Raw genomic sequence first — 18,611 nt, 5'->3', positions numbered from 1 at the left:
GGACCAGGCCTGCAAGGGAGGGCAGTTGTGGGCAATCAGGCCAGGAGGGGAGAGCAGTTGGGGGGACCAGGCCTGCAGGGAAGGGCAGTTGGATGGGACCCAGGCCTGCAGGGGAGAGCAGTTGGGGGGGACCAGGCCTGCAGGGGAGGGCAGTTAGGGGTGATCAGGCTGATAGGGGAGCAGTTAGGCATCAATCAGGCTGTCAGGGGAATGGTTAGGGGGTGATCAGGCTGGCAGGCAGAAGTGGTTAGGGCTAATCAGGAAGGCAGGTAGGTGAGCAGTTGGGAGCCAGCAGTCCTGGATTGTGAGAGGGATGTTCGACTGCCCGATTAGACCCTATCCTACCAGATCGGGCCTAAACGGGCAGTCAGACATCCCTTGAGGGGTTCCAGATTGGAGAGGGTGCAGGCTGGGCTGAGGGACAACCCTCCCACCCCCGTGCACGAATTTCGTGCACCGGGCCTCTAGTTTTAAAATAAAACGTTTTCTACTAAACTATTTATGAGGAGAGGACTTCATAATTACTCCCATTATGGACTGTAAAGATCTGACTCTGCTCCAATCCTGGTTTATGTTCTGTCCTGGATATATACCTGCATCATTACAGTTTATATTTCTAAAGTGGTCCCCATAATACACAAGTTCCCTTCCTGTTAGTAAAGCTGCTTTAAAAAGAAATTAGGAATGACTTTAATAGAGATTCCCTTTGTAATAGGATAGTAAGAAGCTGGGAAAATTCCTGAACAAGGGAAAGGGGGAAACCGAGGCAAGAAAATTAAACAAGGCCAAACAATTTGGGCAGCCTACAATCAGCTTGTGAATTGCAAGACCTTATCTTCCCCAACCAAAGACACTTGAGCCAGCTAAACCCAAGGACAAATGAAGCCTGGTGGTGGTGGTGGGGGGGAACCTTGAAATCTATTGATGGGCAAGAGTATAAAACCCTTGAACCCCCACTAGGTAGGGTAGTCAGACAAGATGAGTTGCCTGTTTCTTCTTTATGCCAAGTATATTCACAATAAATCCACTTGCTTTGCTTCAACACTGCTTTCTGTCACTCATCTGAATTTTTTCTCACAAGCATGACAAGAGCCAAGGAGGGCAGAGCTGGCCCCTTTTGACTCAGGTAGCTCTCTTTCAGTGTGAATTGCAGTCATCCTGTTACCTTTCTCACTGGCACCTGCATTTCAATTCCCTTCTCTAGCTTTTTTTTTTTTTTTTTTTTAATCCTCACCCAAGGTTACTTTCCCATTGATTTTTAGAGAGAGGGACAGACAGAGAAAAATATCGATATGAGAGATTGGTTGCCTCCTGCACACGCCCTGACCAGGGCCCAGGCGGGGGAGTAGCCCGCAACCAAGGTACACGCCTTTGACCAGAATCAAACTTGGGACCTTTCGGTCTACAGGCTGACACTCTATCCACTGAGCCAAACCGACTAGAGCAGGGGTCCTCAAACTTTTTAAACAGGGGGCCAGTTCACTGTCCCTCAGACCATTGGAGGGCTGGACTATAGTTTAAAAAAAAAAACTATGAACAAATTCCTATGTGCACTGCGGGCCTGGGATTAGTCGGCTGCTAAGCAGGACAGGTAGCGGCACCCGGCGGGCCAGATAAATGTCCTCGGCGGGCCGCATGTGGCCCGCGGGCTGTAGTTTGAGGACACCTGGACTAGAGCATCTCTTCTCTAACTTTTGTCTCTCCTCCCCAACAGCCAGTAAAACTAGTTAATGAACTACCTGATGTGGGCATATGGGATGACTAAATACAGATTAACCTGCGATTTTCCCCCTCCCAAAAGTATAGAGGGGTATATTCAAAAGTTAGACAGTCTAAAACAGCAGGAATAAAGTAATGAAAGGGATTCAAAACAAGTATCATCAAAAAACATTTGTTCCAGCTTTCAGTGAGCATGCTGCTTATTATCCCAAGCAGTATATCTTTTCTGCCATAAAGCAGTTTTGTTAGATTCAGTTATATATTTTTAAAACCCTCTTACAGATTGCAAGGCGCAATTTAGACACTAGGTGGCGGTAAGTGTCCACCTAATGCTCTGCTGCTTTCCCCAAGCTAGGCTCGCCAGCCCCATCTAGAGCTTGACATTGGTTTCAATCCTTACAGACTCTGATGGGGAAGGTCTCTAGGATGTGGACTTCTGCTAATATCTGGCAGCCGAACACTACCATCGCTTGTAGTTCTCAGATGGAATTATCAATCTGTAAAGCTTTAATGCTACTTCAACAGCTATCTGTGTACAACTCAAGCAAGATCTACTGCAATAAATTGGTAACTTGACCTCTAGATTCTGAGCCAAAGCTTCACTTTCGACTAGACTGACATTTGTAATAAATCTAGCAGCTAACTATTTTTGGAGTCTCTAAGTGTTTGATAAAAATTGATATGGAATTGGAAACCACAAGGAGTAAACTGTAAGTGAAGTTAAAATCCTCAGCTTTACTTTCCCAGACACACCTATATTGTTAGTTTAGTAAACTAGACCACTCTTGGCATTTACAGAGGAATAAATGAGGGCCTGAAAAATTTTTTATATACATATTCCTTTTACTCTGACTTTGCTTAAGAAATACAAAGGAGAGCCAACGGATACCCATGTATTAGCTCACATACACTTGGCAAGACTGAATGCTGTTAAAATTCAGGCCTCATGATTACATAACAATTTATAATGCATTACCCTTGTTCTCTCTTCATTAAAAGGGAAAATAAAAAAAATGTTAAATTAATGTAATGGGATATAAAATTATCCTGAACATGCTTGTGGGTAAATACATGTGCATATCAGAAAACAAGGCATTTAAAACAGTGGTCTGGGGATGCTCTAAGTAAATGCTGACACTGTTGACAAACTTGTCTTGCATCTCCACATCTTTTGTCCTGACCCCCTACAGATAACAGCTTCCTGTGCAGCCTTAATATTTAATCAGGTTCATTCATACTTTAACTCAAATAGGAGAGTAAGTTGTATTAGAGAGCAGGAGGCATTTCTGAAATGATACCTTAGTTGATTTCTTCTCACTTTGGCTTCAAAGTCACACATGAGACCTACAAGGTGAGAAGAAATGCAGATAAACTCCCGGTTACATGGTAAATAACTGAGTGTCTAATTCCCTATTTGGAAAAGAAATTATGAAATAATCATACCAAGGAAGGGGATGTGCAAAACCATTCTTTCTCAGATGATGGGAAAATGAGATACACTCTCTAGAGAATTTAAAATCAAGTAATTAAATGGACTAAAAAGCTTTTTATTATTACCATGAGCTAGCCATTCTATACAAGGTCAGTGATATTGGGTGGGTGGAGCCATCCCTCTGTGCCCACCCCTTTTAGAATACCATGGTACAGAATGAGTCTCACACTTAGGATTTTTCAGCCAGCAAGAATGTTGAATTTTTGGAAGAAGGAAAAGAAGTAGAAAGAACTATTATCTTTCTAGCAGGTAATGTCTATCCAGGACTTTATGCACATATGTCATTAACCCTCAACAACAATGATACAAAGATAACACTGCCCTCATTTGAGAGATAGGAAAACAGACTTTGAGAAATTAAAGAATGTATTCAAAGACACACAGCTAATAACTGGTGGAGCCAGGATTTGAACAGAAGTCTTACTTCCTCTGAATCTCAGGTGTTCATCCAGCTGAGTAGTTAAGATCCTAGACTTTGGTATTTAATAGGTATGCCATGTCCCTTTGGTATCCCCAGTTGTGAGGTGGTATGGTAATTGTGCCCACGGGGAAGAACAGGGCAATAGCGAACACCTGCAGTGAGGTAGGGAAACTCTCAGCAGGCACAGAGATGACAATAAATGGTGCATGGTTTTCAGCATTCAGACTTCATCTAGGAGCCCTGAATAACTTAGTATCCCTTCCATGTGTTAATGCTGACTATATACTTCAGCTACCTCACACTTTTCCTTGTAGCCCTTGTAGCCCTGACAACTCTGATTCTGAGAGAGGGACACAGGCAGGTTTTGGAGACAGCAAAGTCAAATGGAGCACACCCTCAAGGTCCATTTGCCCCACCCCAACTCCTGTTTGTCAGTTGGTATAAAACTTCTTAGAGAACATCCTCATGTGTATTACACTCTGCCTCCTACTCATCTATACTAATAATAGAGGAATATGCAAATTATCTGGGATGCCATCACAGTAACAGTAACAACCAAACAGAACAGCAGGCTGTGTGGGGCGACCAGGCTGGCAGGGGGGGCAGTTGGGGGTGACCAGGCCAGCGGGGGGTGGGGGGGAGCAGTTAGGGGCAACTAGGCTGGCAGGGGGGCAGATGGGGGCAACTGGCTGTCGGGGGGGGGGGCCGTTGGGGGCAACTAGGCCAATGGGGGGGGCAGTTGGGGGTGACCAGGCCAGCAGGGTGGGGGCAGTAAGGGTCAACCAGATTGGCAGGAGGGGGGCAGTTAGAGACAACCAGGCCAGCAGAGGGATGCAGTTGGGGGCAACCAGGCTGGCAGGGGGGGGACAGTTGGGGGCAACCAGGCCAGCAGGGGGGTCAGTTAGGGGTGATCAGGCCAGTAGGCAGAGGCGGTTAGGAGTGATCAGGCTGGCAGGGGGGACAGTTAGGGGTGATCAGGCAGGCAAGCAGGTGAGCAGTTAGGAGCCAGTGATCCTAGATTGTGAGAGGGATGTCTGACTGCCCATTTAGGCCCGATCCCAAGGACATCCCCCAAGGGGTCCCGGATTGGAAAGGATGCAGGCTGGGCTGATGGGTTTGCCCCCATCTAGTAGTGAATAAACAGCAAGATTATTGGATGGGGGGAGGGTTGCAATGAGGACAATGGGATGGTTTGTTTAATTTCATTCTACTCAGTATTGGCATTATCGAGAGACTGGGACTACTGCACTTTAAATAATGACTGACTATTCTGCCACTTGAAATATACAAAAATTAACAGGCACACAATGCCAACTAATATGTCAGAATTTCTTAGCCCATACTGTAGTCGGTTGTAGAAAGCAATCTGAGTTCCTGAATTCTTGGCATGAAAGTGCAAATCAAATAATGGCCACATTTCATTACACTACTGGGTTTGGCTGCTACTTAAAGGTAATAGCAAAATCTTGCTTTCCCTTTAAATAGGGCACTAACTGGAGAGAAACCTACAAAACACTAAAGCCTCACCATTTTATAAATGAATCCGATGGGACTGTTGAGAGCACACATAGGTAATGCTTTTGGCTGGTTGACTGGTTGGTTGGTTGGTTGGTTTGACACCTGCATTATTTCAAAGCAACTCTGCCATCATACATGGCAATAAATCAGCATAATCACTGGCATTCCCATTTGTAACATGAATTTATTCCATATGACACAGGGCTAAATCTAATCTCTTTGATAAATATCATTCCTATAACAAATAACTACAATTTCTCTGTAACGTAATCTTTGTGAACATAGCACTTTATTTTACAATAGGCAGTGCAGACAAACCCTTCTCCACCATGATGCTGACACTAATTGTAAACTTTGTGGCATTTTCCATATCTCCCAGTTGGGGGTTTTCATACTTGGAAATGCTTGCCAGGTTATTTCTATGTGGAATGAAGGGAAAGGGAGTCATTTGACAATCTATGTGTAGCCTGTGAGGTGGAAAGCTATGTTGATGACTTGAGTCAGCTTTTGCTGACTGGTGTGTGCTCTGTTTCTGTTCACCTCCTTCCCCATTTCCATTATATGCTATAACCCTGAGCATCTAATCAAGCCAGTTGGGTAAAGGTCCAAACACAGTGCCCTCACTTCAGGTCTGAGAGGAGGACCTGGAACATCACAGCGTATCAACAACAAAAATGTTTGCTTAGCACTTGCCCATGGGGTGGTAGGAAAGGGGCCTCTTGGTCAGGTTAAGTTGGGTGGTACATGCCCCCTCAACCATAGATACCACTCCTTCCTCTTCCTGGTACTGTGTTCTTCCTCCACCACCAAACCTGAACTTCTGGAGGGAAGCATTTGAAAATGTACAGTACATGCAACTGATCGGATGAAGCCTTGTAATACACTTATTCTAGCTGTACTGGATTTACGGCTGGAATTGAGCACTCGGAGCCTTGGCAAAACAAATCATATCATCGATGCTATTGGTAGCCTGAGAATTCTAAAGGGAACGTACATTTGAAGCTTCTCTATTCCTAATATTTGGCTTTGTTTTTCTACTTGATCTTATGCATTGAAGGCGAAATTAAATAAGAATACACCCTTTAAGGTTACATTATTCAGCCATGTGGACAGACATTGAGGAGATGACATTGGAATCCCTGCCTATGTCCTTGTTTGAGTATTTATGTTAATATACTTAGTCTCTCCCTTTGTTTGGAGTCTTCCTCCTGCTCTCCAGACCCCTACAAGTTCCCTGTGCAAATATCCTGGCTCTCTGGGAAATAAAATCCCAGAACTCACAGTCTTAGTAGTCTTCGCAAAGCTTCAAGGCAGAGTGTGACTGATCCAGTGGGATCAATCAAAGCATCTCACTGTTCTAGAGAGATTAAGAACTAATGAAAGGGGCAAAATCAGACTGTGTGAGAAAAACACTTTTTCAGGCATATATAGAGAGACATCTACCAAGAGAGATAGCTAGTAAATCAGCAAAAGATCACAAGTGTCATACACTGTCTGGGCATTAGACATGCACCTGTATGCTGGGCACAATCCTCGTCACAGAATCCACCTAAATTCTAAATCTTAGTCTTTCACATGGAATGATCCTTAATCCCTATTTTTTGGATGATTTATCTTCCATTTTAAAAACGTATCTAGGAAACAATTTTCTCTTCGTATCCAGAAACACACTCTGGACACGTGTTCAGCTACAGACACTCTCATGTATTCTCTCATTATCCAGGAGAGCTGGCCTGATGCTGGTGTGTGGACAGAGCTATGGGGACTGAAGGAAGACAGAATTTAATTCTGCTCTGCAGGCAGCCCGGGCAGGTGGGGTTACACCCCAGAGGGGTCATCAAGCTCAGTGGGGGGTTCGGAGCTTGGAGAGCGTTTAGAGAGCTGCCATAGAAAGAAATCAGCATTTGAGAAATAATCCTAAAGGGCGGGTTGGAAGGAGCTGGGCTTGTTCATCTGGATAACAGCTTCTCAGTACCCCGAGGGGACCAGCCCAAGCGAGGCCTGTCCTGGAGGGTGCAGAGGCTGCTCTCACAACACTTAGGGCACCCAGAATAAGAGATAATGGTGATTTTTAGATTCATAAAGAGATTTGGATCTGTCAGACTTGGAAATGTAAGCCCAAAGGAAATTACAGATGGCCTTTCCAACCTCCTTCCCCAAATTAAGGGTAACCAGTTTAGAATGATAAGCAAGCCTCAGGGAGCAAATGAGGGGGTTTCAGTTCAACACTAGGTCACTTTTAGCTCTGTGGTTCCTTGATTGGACATGGGGAGCTGTTATTTAAAAAGGTGAAGTGTGTGTGTTCATGAGTGTGCGTGAGTGTGAATGTGAGCTAGTATGCATGTGCGTGTATGTGTGTGTGAGAGAGAGAGTTGTGTGTATGAGTGTCCACAAGTGCATTGTGAGTGTGTGTATATGTGTGTGAGTGTCTGCACATATCAGATGATGTGGCTCTCATCTCCTTCCTTCCCAGAAAAGCCAATGCAAACAATTCCTGGAAACATTTCTCCCAGAGAGCTGGCACTTCTGTTTAGACATATACCCTGGCTGCTCCATTGTTGAAGGAAAGCTTGGCTTTCATAAGGCCGAGTGCATTAGCTGCCAGTCCCTCACCTGCTGTAGGGAGACCATAGATGGTGCCATTCCCAATGGGATGGGAGTCACTGTAGAGGCAGGCTTTTCTCAGCCAGAGATAGTGGAATCAGAGGACCATCACCTACTAGTTATAAAAGCACACACACCTCTTTTTTTACTACAGAAGAAAAAAAGGAGAAAGTGACGTGCTCCAAGTTCAATACATGACTTATATACAGTGTTGTTTCTATAACCAAGAAAAGCAAATAGCTTTCTTGCATCAGGCCCAGAAATTCAGTCTAATTTCCAAAGATCTGCATTATAACAAATACCCAAATAGGCAGCTACATTGCAGTAAAATTCCAAGGAAATGTCACTTTCCCCTAATTACCTGTGTCTCTGTTATTTATTCAGACGTGAAGGAACAAAGAGAAAAATCTGCTCCACCTCTCTGAGTTTCAGAGAGTGCTGTAGGTTGTGGAGAAATCTCTAATTGCGTTAGAACTTGTACTTCCTTCCTGAGCTGCTCATTTTCTCTTACAGATTATGAAGTTCTGGTCAGATGAGATTATAGATTTCTACAAATTTTGTGCCTGCTGTAGTGACCAGAAGCCAGAACAGATTGCAAAGGCCAGCAAAGGTTACCTTCACCTTTGTTTATACACAAATGGCTATGGCCTGACACTATGAATCCCAACACCCTGCCCTCCTCCCCCCCCCCCCCCCCCCGCCCGCCCTGTGGTCAGTCAGTAACAACTGCCTCTAGATTCTTTGGGGAGGGCAATGATTATTGGCCTGGGCTCCTCAGGTTAGCCTCAGTCGCCTTTGGCCACCTGTGCACCTCTGCTGGAGCATGTCAGGCACTTCTGCTTATTCCTCCTGCAAAGCTTCTTAGCAAGATCCAGCCATGACATGGAGAGATAAGTGAAAAACTTGAACTGAAAAGAGATAAGAGGTGAACAATCTGAAAGCAAACACAGTCCCTTCTCTGTAATCAGTCGTAACGTGGCGAAATGGCTTGGCCTCCCTAAGCCAAATGCTTCATTAATTAGCACCACTGAAATTATTTAGGGGTCAGCAATGGCTTTTGCTTTCAACAGGTCATGGAATTTTCCATTAATTAACTAGTAATAAGTCTATTAACCTAATAGTAAGCATTCTGAGTTTTAATATTTACTGGGAATCCTGGCATTGGAAAAACTGCTTAAAAAGTGACCAGGGTAATTGTTTGCTTGTTTGATAACTAGGTGTCCCATATTCTGGTTGGTGTAGGAATAGTCACTCTTAGAATCAACATGTTTAAATATCTTTCACCATTGCCTTGGGTTACCGAGGAAAGGTTGGTGTCACCCTGGTAGTAATTTAAAGAGACATCTCAGATAAAAGCGTGGGTTGGGCGAGAAGAGGTTCATCAGTAAGTAGGCATTAACCTTAGTTCAATGAGAAGTCATGGGAATGCAGAGCAAGGTTCTTCTGAGCCATGCTGACCCCTTTAGCTCCAGGATATAGGGCTAGGTGAATAGTACAACCCTCACAAGCCACAGAAGAGAGACTCAGAGTCCAGTCTGCTACTTTGGAGCCCTGACAGCCTGTCTGCAGTATGACTGTGGGCCAGCATTTCTGCTGTTCAGAGAGGAAAATCACCACTTACAAGCAACGTGAGGAGTTTTCCCATGTTGCTATAATTTGAAGAATGAAGAACATCCCACCAGGCAAGGGAAGAGTTGATAATGTAGAGGCACAAAGATTGTATCTTTTTCCTGTTCCAGAAGTTTAAGCTTTTGTAGCCTGCTTTCATTGAGAGTTAAAAGGGCTCAGGATAAAACAAAAATAAAGATAATCAGAAAAAAGATAACACAAACCTCTCTATGACACCAAGGATAATGAGAGGTACACATACTTGCACAATTGCTTGAATAATGCAATCCTCTGCCAGCTAGCAAAAATTATATCCTTTCTGTAATTCAATTTTTTAAACACTAAAAATTGGTAAATATGATATTTTTAGAATATTTTTAGTCAACTAAGTTGGTAGTTTATCTTAGTGAAGTTAATTGTGCTATTTGTTTATTAATTCACTGTCTTATTGTTTCTACTTCTTTTATACCCAACAAATGTTTGAGCCAGAAACATTTAGTTATGAAGACATTTAACTTTTTAAAATAAGATGCAAGGAATTCTAGGTGACACTTGATATGCCCCTAAGAGAAGCTTCTTGTCTCTGTGTTTGTAGATATCTCATATATTCATAAATCAAATCCTATGCACATTTAAGCCATACCAAATTACTAAAAAGCTCCATTTCTCCCATTAGCAAAAAATGCAAATATTTTGCTTATGTTTTAAAAATAGCTTGACATTTTAAATAATTGATGAATATGCAATTTGATCCTCATTAATGGACAGTTCCCATAGAGGTATCCTCCCTAGTTTTATAATTTACTACTTCAGGAGAGTTTTATGAATGTAGAGATAGAATCTGGGGCGCAGAGAGATACCACTCAGGGTGACAATATCTTATTTAGCACCAATAACAAATAAAGGTAAAAAAATTAAGTCAAGTTATTTGAATTCCTATGAAGTGAGTTACAGATAGTAACATGTAGTAATTTTCCCCCATAATAAATTCCCCATATACAATGATGTAGCCAAATGAACATCAGAGCAACATATTGTATTGTGAAGGATTAAATGATATTTCAGCTCATGTCTTTATTTTTTGTCTCTTTTCCTCAGGTGATAATAGAGATCTCATTTACCATGCATGAATACTTATATCCCTTTCTAAGAACATTTCTGGTATTATTGGTATAAGAGAAAAATGTCATTTATTTAAAGATTGCCTTATTAATCTATAGGTTTTGGTAAATACCTAGACTATCTGGTTGGTCAATTTGTCTTTATGGCCTAAGAAAGAAGACTAGCTGCCATGTTCAGTCCAAATCAGTTGGTATATGAATATTCATAAGGACATCAATAGTCACATGTCTTACAATCATGCTCCAAGCTAAATAAAAAATAAAAGTAAAATGGCCACAAATATTACAGTATAATAGGATAAGTGCTAAAAGATATGTACAAATTCATTAACAACATCTGTGAAAGTGTCATAGACAAAACATTTAAAAGGAAATCTACATAAAACAAAGTAGATAAATTTATCAAATGTTGATAAATTTCCAGAGACAGTATAAAAGTACACAAAATATGGAAGAGAGAAAGAATTTTTAAAAAGAACCACTAAGCCAATACAGATAGTACAGGTTTACTACATTTATGTTACAGAATGATGGAAACCAGAGACACAAACGATTTGGTAACAGCAAAGAAAGTTTCACCAATCGCAGGGAAGAGAGACTCTTGTTTCGGATGAGAACACAAACTGCCACACTCCTCCCCCCTGGCCCATACACACAGAGAAAAATAAAAGCAATGCAAACGTCGTCTACAGCAACACAGGACAGACAGAGGTGGAAGCGTTTGGCATGTTGCATCACAGGAAGTCAATCACGATTGGCTAACGATGATGGTACCTGGCTCTGTTGCAGGTCACTGGCTTGCCTGAGAGGAGTAACTGATGGAGGAGGCACACCTGATGTGGACGCAGATCGGCCTAGTTTGCAGCTTACTTTCGGTTCTGTCGACAAGGGGGAAAGAAAGACCGACTGTTAGTGGAGCAGTGTGGGCAGTGATGACAGTGCTTGCAGACTCCCGTTTTGTGTAGCTAAGTACTCCTTCAATACACCAAATTCTTCCTTCTGATGTTTGCTAATCACTGGTAGGTGACCAGTGTCCTAACAGTTGACTCTAAAACAGAGGCTTTATTTGAAGTTGAGCTCCTGAACATGAAGAGCAAATCACGAAGTGAAGCCCAAGGCCTCATTCCCTTGCACATTTTACCCCAGTTATGGTTAGTTTATATAGAGTGATTACTGGAGCAACAACACCTTATTAGGGGAAAAAGCGAGTGACATGACGACTTTTGGTGCTTTATTTTCAGTTTGGTCCATAGGGCTCCTAGCTCCTAAAATGCCCTTTCACCCTCTCCAAAATTTATCTCTCTTTCTCCCCTCCTTTCTTCCTGCTCTTTCATTGTTTCTTTGTCTTTCTAATTTTGAAGTCTATATCATTGTGCTTGTGTTGACTACTTCCATTATGTCTTCAATGTAACATTTCTCTCACTTATCTCAATTTGTTTTACATTTTATAACCATTTTCTAAGACTTTTGCACTCTTTCATAATAATAGCATTTTTCAAAATTAAAAGCATTGCCCTAATTCTTCCTCTATTTAAGAAGCGCAAATGAGCTGCCTAGACAATTGAGAGGAAGGAGACTTTGAAGATTAGAATTTGGGGATGGAAAGAGTTCCCTTTACCCAAGAAACAGAATTTATAGTAAACAGAGACTGTTGAGTTTCCAATCTACCAGGAGATATTTGATAAAGGAGAAGAAAAGAGGGCATAAAAAACTGACATCTCTGCTTTCATTACAAACTTTTATATTAACTGTCAGTTTGGAGTGCCTGGTATGGTCCAGCTTCTGTTTGAACTACACTTAAATTGTCTTTAATTCCACAGACACTCTTTGGAATTACAGAGTTAGCTATAAATGCTCCCAGTTTACAAATTAGAAACCTGAGTGTTTTCTCTGTTGGTCAATGGACTTATAACTCTCACTAAGGTGGGGAGGAGATTTAATGTGGAGAGACCCCACATTAGAAGCTGTTGGATTACTGTCTGGGAAAGGGCTAAGCCTGAATCCCTCATTAGGTAGTCAACCATTCATTCTTCAAACCACAAGCATTTCTCGAACCCCTCTGGGAAACAGGACACCATGTCTACAGAAGAAATGAGTGCAGAAACAGCTGTGATAGGGAGGCAGTGGAAGGAACTTCAAGCTCTAGCTTTTAATGAGAATCATCACTTTCTGGGGGAAAAAAAAGAATAAAGGGAGCCTATTGCTTTAAGGAAGACAATTGACAATATTTGTTGACAATAATACATTTGAGCTTTTAAGTAAAATTCAAAGTTTGAAAAACTTGTACCCACCATTGTGTGCTTGACAACATCCTAACACTTAAAAGATGTTTCTTATGAGATCAGTGATGATATTAATAAATGTGCTGTATTGATTTTTATAACAGAATGTGTCAACATATGGAAGACTTGCATGAGTTAGTGAACCAATATTTTCTAAAAGCATGACGTTATAAATCATGTATGGGTAAAGATCCATTTAAAGTTCAAGGTAGACCAACGTATTTTAATGTAACAGAGCATGATGAGTTTATTGATGTGTAACTAACTTATATGAAGCTGATATTTGTTGACTTTTAGAAGAGTATTAAAGAACACCTACAATTATATGATATACCTATAAAATATTTCCTCCTTTTCAACTACTTATATGTATGAGGCCAGATTTCCTTCATTTATTTAAGTAAAAGCAACATATCACAACAGATTGAGTCCAAAGCAGATATGAGAATCTATGTTCCACTGAATTAGACATTAGATGTGCAAAAATGTAAAACAATGTCAATCTGCTCACCATTTCTTATAGTTTTGGAAAATACAGTTTTATGAAAGATGTTATTTATGTTAATATACAATGGTTTTATTTTTAATGAATATTTTTTTCATTCTCAAGTTTAATATGATAAATATTAAGGAATGCTTTTTTGCATTCTCAATACCTTTTAAGAACATAAGGGGTCCTAAGACTGAAGAGTTTGTGGACTGTGTATGTGTACAGTCTCTGAGTCTCCAATAGTTCTCTTTTAAGAGGTAACATTTGACACAGTTAATTTTCCAATGGGGTCTTTTTTTTAAATTTGAAACAGGAAAATGCTATGTTAAAAACTCCAAAGAATATGAGAACCGCCAATTGGGAAATTTTCTCCTAGAAAAATCTCTATGGCAATGTCCAAGAAAAGCTATTACCTGCCTAAGACCTGAGGGAAGCCAAGCAAATTCTCAAGGAACTTTTTCAACATTTATAATAAAAAGCAAGCTTCAAGGTTCACTCATTAGTTCTTTTTTAAAAATATATTTTTATTGATTTCAGAGAAGCAGGGAGAGGGAGAGAGAGATAGAAACATCAATGGTGAGAGAATCATTGATCAGCTGCCTTCTGCTTATCCCCTACTGGAGATCAAGCCCACAACCTGGGCATATGCCCTGACCAGGAATCAAACTGGTGACCTCTTGGTTCCTGGCTTGACGCTCAACCACTGAGCCACAACTGACTGGGTTATTGATTCTTTGATGTTCATAAATGAAATGTGTTGTAGTAGTGAAAGGACCTCAAAAATCCTCGTGATTAATCATAAGATTACTGCTTTACTCTTCCTTTCTGGTCTGCTTTTGATGTTTTAATTTTGTAACAATGTCAATAAGATCTTGCATAGCTCAAGTTTGCTGTTTGCTAAAATTTTCTAAAATTGTCAGTAAAGTTTTGGTTGTAAATGTTTTAAAAATAAAACAAAAATTTATTTAAAAATAAAATTCAGGAGGGGTAATGGCCATCTTTCATTTTTGCCTGTCCAGAATACATTTATCCTTTTTCTGGAATAGCAGTTGAATTTCCTTTGGAGAATAATAACACTGGTATTCTTAGTTCTTATGGTTCCACGTTAGGGCCTGTCTCCAACTCTAGCTCCAGAAGTGGCCCTGTGACTGAGATTTGTGCAATCATTCCAACTCTTTGGCCACACTGATTGGTTCAGGAATGGACATGTGACCCAAGTCAGTCAATGAGAGCTGCCTTCATACTTTTTTCTGGAGCTTTTCATGAGAGCTACTGAATTCATAACTTATCAGATGAATGACAATGGACAATTTGCTGGATATCTTTAAGGTTCAGTTTGCTCACAGATAAAATGGGCAAAATAAAGGTTACCTACTTTATGAAATTATTGTACAAATTAAATAAGATAATAAGTGTAAAGATGTTACGTCATGTAATAAGTGACCACCATGTAACAAGGTCTCAAGAAATGTTCGCTGTTTTTATTATTTAAAGGCCCCTTTGGTCTTTCAGCTCCTCTGCTTATAATATAATGGAGTCTACATTGCTTTTTCTCAGCTGACATAGGCAACCTCATCAGCAGTCTCACCCCTGCCACACAGCTTCCTTCCCTCCCGCCCCTCCTCTACTAAACTGTGTGTTCTGTAAGGACAGGCATCCTGTCTATCTTGTTCCTTTTCATGAATGATATGATAACTGATACCTGAGGACTTGAAGTATTTATTTAATGAATTATTTTAAACCATAGATTAAAGACAAAAGCAATTGTAAAAGATAAATTATTTGTACATTTCTTAGTAATATAAAGAAATTTCCCTCATTTCTTCACCTTTCTCATGTTTCCAATAAAAAGACAAAAATACATTCACCAGTCTTGAATTTAACAATAACAAAAACAAAAACAAAAAAATCAGGGAGGGGAAATTGCAGTGCCTGTTGTGGACAGTAGATGGCAGTGCAAATATTAATTGAGATGTAGTCTGGTCAGTTCACAGAGCTTCCCAGAACTAGTCTCTGTAACAGCCCAGCATAAGTCAGAAAAAACCTCCTTTTTTTTGTAATGTCTTCAATGGCTTTTCACAGAAAGAGAAAGGGCATTATTTGTGACTATAAGGCCTTTCCAAAGAAAGCCAACTGCTGCCAACTGGGAGCAATACCAGGGTGAACTCATCTGAGAGAGGGCAGAGGGTGGGACCATGTTCCCTGCAGTGGAAGACTGGAGAAGCTGGCAGAACCGTCAAAACTCATGCCAACATGTTGTCATCATGTTTTCAGACAGGACTGAGATTGAGAGCCCAGTAAAGTGAAGGCACCTCTGCATTATCTAAATTTGTATGCTTGGTTAATTATTCTTCCCCAGTAGAATCAAAGAATAGTTGGAAATTCAGAATTTCTCTAATATGAATGAAATTACTGTCAAGTTGTATTTTTTTCCAGTAGTTTTCAGGGTATCTGTTTAATATACAATGTCATGGTTTAGGCATATGTTTAGTAGAAGTCAAATTTAAGGGAATACATATATACACATATTTACATATATTTTATACGTAGTAGTATATAATAATAATTTAGCTGACTTTATAAATCTAATCATATAAGACCTTAACCTAAAACCTATAAGTAGTTTCATATGTACTAGTATATGCACGCAAACACGCACACACACACACACACAGCCATCAGTTACTATCACCAAATTCCATGACTCCAGACATCTCCCATTACGTTGACCATTTTGCTAATAACATGAAGTGGTATAAGGATATACATGGTTTAGAGAAAAGCCTACAAACTACTGGACCACCAAGTCCAACCCTGTCTCAGTGAATTAGGGGCAAAAATGGCTCTGGAGGTGAGATCAAGTGCCATCATGGGCAGGTAGGCATAAGCCCCTGAGGGCAGAGGTCATCTGTCATCTCCTCATCCCCTGTTCAATCAGGTGTCCTCAAGGTTTGCTGAATGAGTAATCAAATGAACCAAAGAACAACAAGCATCTACAATTTTGCTATGTTTTAGGAAAAAAACACCACATGTGTAACGTGCTTGCTCAGGTGCTTGAAATGGACTTTTAGACCTATCAGACAATCAGTTAAAAACATCTCTCAGGTACAGGAACAGAGAAATTTCATGACTAGAGAGTGGAGAAACACTTCTTTGAATTTATAAGGAAGGTTATGTGGGCAGCATGTCATCTTCATAATTCTGTTTCCCTGGGTTTAGGATGGTAGTACATTAACTGACTTTTGTAAATCTGATCCCTGAATTTAAAATCCCAGGAGTTCAGAGTATAGTTGAAGTAAGGGGAGAGAGCTGTACTATGGATCAGAAACCCCAAATCCATTTCTTGATTTGTCTACTACTTTTACCAATGAGTTTGGATAATTTACTGGATTCCTCTGGAGCTGTGGCATTTTGGTGACCTAAATAATCAGTTTATAACACCAGCCCACAGATATACAGGTTTTTTTTTTTTTTAATATATTTCTTTATTGATTTCAGAGAGAGAGAGGGATAGAGAGATAGAAACATCAATGATGAGAGAGAATCATTGATCGGCTGCCTCCTGCACGCCCCCTATTGGGGATCGAGCCCACAACCCGGGCATGTGCCCTTGGCCGGAATCGAACCCGGGACCCTTCAGTCCGCAGGCCGACGCTCTATCCACTGAGCCAAACCGGCCAGGGCTATACAGGTTTTTGTGAAGATAAAATGATAGCACTTAATAAAAGTATTTTAAAAGTGAACAGATGGCATATAAATATAATACATTATTTTAAACAGGTCTAGATGATCCACAAAGGTGAAACATTTAAGTTCCATAATTCAGATTAAATGTCATTTGCCATCATCTTAGAGCAAATTTTGTGATTATATCAGGTTCTGTTTTCCTTAAATGTGTGCATTTAACTGTTAACCTGAACACAGTGGATCTTAGACGCCATCAGAAAACAATGTGATTCTTATCTCCCCACAAATCAGTTCCAAAGTCTCTGTAAAATCTGGTCTCTAGCCTTTGAGCACCCAGGTTCCCAGGCTACAGGCTAGAGATGAGAGTTCACTTAAGGACAGCAAAACTCACTCTGATGGCTTCCTTTGCATGTTCTGCTTCTGTGGTCTCGCCTTTTGCTTTGGAATGTGAGAATAATTACCTTCTATTATTTTGTAACCGGCTTTTATAAATAAACACTTTTGTTATTTAAATTGGTTAACTCACTCCAAGTCCTCCTTTTCTGGTTTGTTTCTCAAAGTCCAACCACTAGTATTAGGAGGAATACAAATAAAACAATTTCTCTGGGAAGACAAATTCTAGCAGACAGAGGGCAGTTTTCCACAGAGAAATGAAAGTGGGGCTACTGGGGACCTGACTCACATTGCTCGCCAAAGCTTCTCCAAGTGAGAATTCCGCCATGTGTTTATTCCTACAATGCAGAAAGGGAGCCTTAAGCTCTGGAGTGTGAAAATAGTGAGCAGAGCCTAGCAACAGGGCGTGGCCAGTGTTCCCAGAGGAAATAACCAAGCCCCCAGTTAGGACTGGGAAGGAGAGCAGATGTGAGAACTGCCTGCTGATTCCTGAGCCCACTGTGCTGAATGACAGCCTTGAGGGCCATAAATGACACTGAAGTCCACAGCTGCCTGGGGCCACAGGAAGCAAATTATTCAATTCAACGTTTTCTTGAAAACTAAGCTATATTTAAAAATTGTGAGACTTCACATAATGCAACTTAAATCTGGGAATGTTGAGCGTTTCTCATGGCGAGCATCAGCAGCCACTAAGTAGCTTCTGTCCCCTAGAGAGCGCTGTGCTTTCCAGGTCACCTGCACTTCCATCACTCAGTCCTGATGTTTGTCAGTTTCCAATAAAATGTCCTTGCAATGCAGAAATACGTCCCCACACCTATGCTTCTAACAGATGTAGAAATACATCACTTAGGCCAAAATGACTTCAAGTTTTAAGAAAAATTGCCAAAATCATTTTCTTGGTTAGAGCAAAGGGCATTCTTAAGTATGTAATGTGCAAGCACAACCTGTCTGCTGTGAAGGAAGCACCTCTCCTCTCTCCTGAGGCACTTTGTTCATATTACCTGCCTGTCCTCCAGGTACCTCAGTTCTCAGCCCGTAGGGATCTTTTTCTCAGAACAGCAGAAACACACAAGGTTGCACACACAGAGGCGGAGGTCTTTTTTAGATTGGATTAAGGTAAGGCCTTCTGAGTTAACTTCCAGAAATGGTTCTTCAGTCCATTCAGGACCAAGTCAGGAGAGATCTATCTCAGCTTTTGTTCACCTCCCTCATCCCATATGGAAAGTTCCCTCTGTATATTTCTACTCAGTTAATAATCATGAGTTTTTCAAAGACC

General features: G+C 40.9%; 1 protein-coding gene across 3 annotated transcripts in view; it reads right to left on the bottom strand.

The window, feature by feature from the left end:
• Nucleotides 1–18,611, bottom strand: part of NYAP2 (neuronal tyrosine-phosphorylated phosphoinositide-3-kinase adaptor 2) — a 240,673-nt gene that overhangs the window by 28,442 nt on the left and 193,620 nt on the right. For 2 of the 3 annotated variants that reach the window (XM_080669908.1, XM_080669907.1), the window contains one exon: nucleotides 11,258–11,361. In XM_080669908.1, the coding sequence (XP_080526034.1) occupies nucleotides 11,258–11,361 (104 nt within the window). Of the gene's footprint in view, nucleotides 1–3,017; nucleotides 3,064–11,257; nucleotides 11,362–18,611 lie in introns of all 3 variants that reach the window. The other variant, XM_080669909.1, reaches the window with a different exon arrangement.

Source organism: Plecotus auritus (assembly GCF_963455305.1).
Source record: "Plecotus auritus genome assembly, chromosome: 5".
Taxonomy (NCBI): Eukaryota; Metazoa; Chordata; class Mammalia; order Chiroptera; family Vespertilionidae; genus Plecotus; species Plecotus auritus.
Note: the sequence above shows the minus strand (reverse complement) of the source record. Positions and strands in the feature narration are given on the sequence as shown.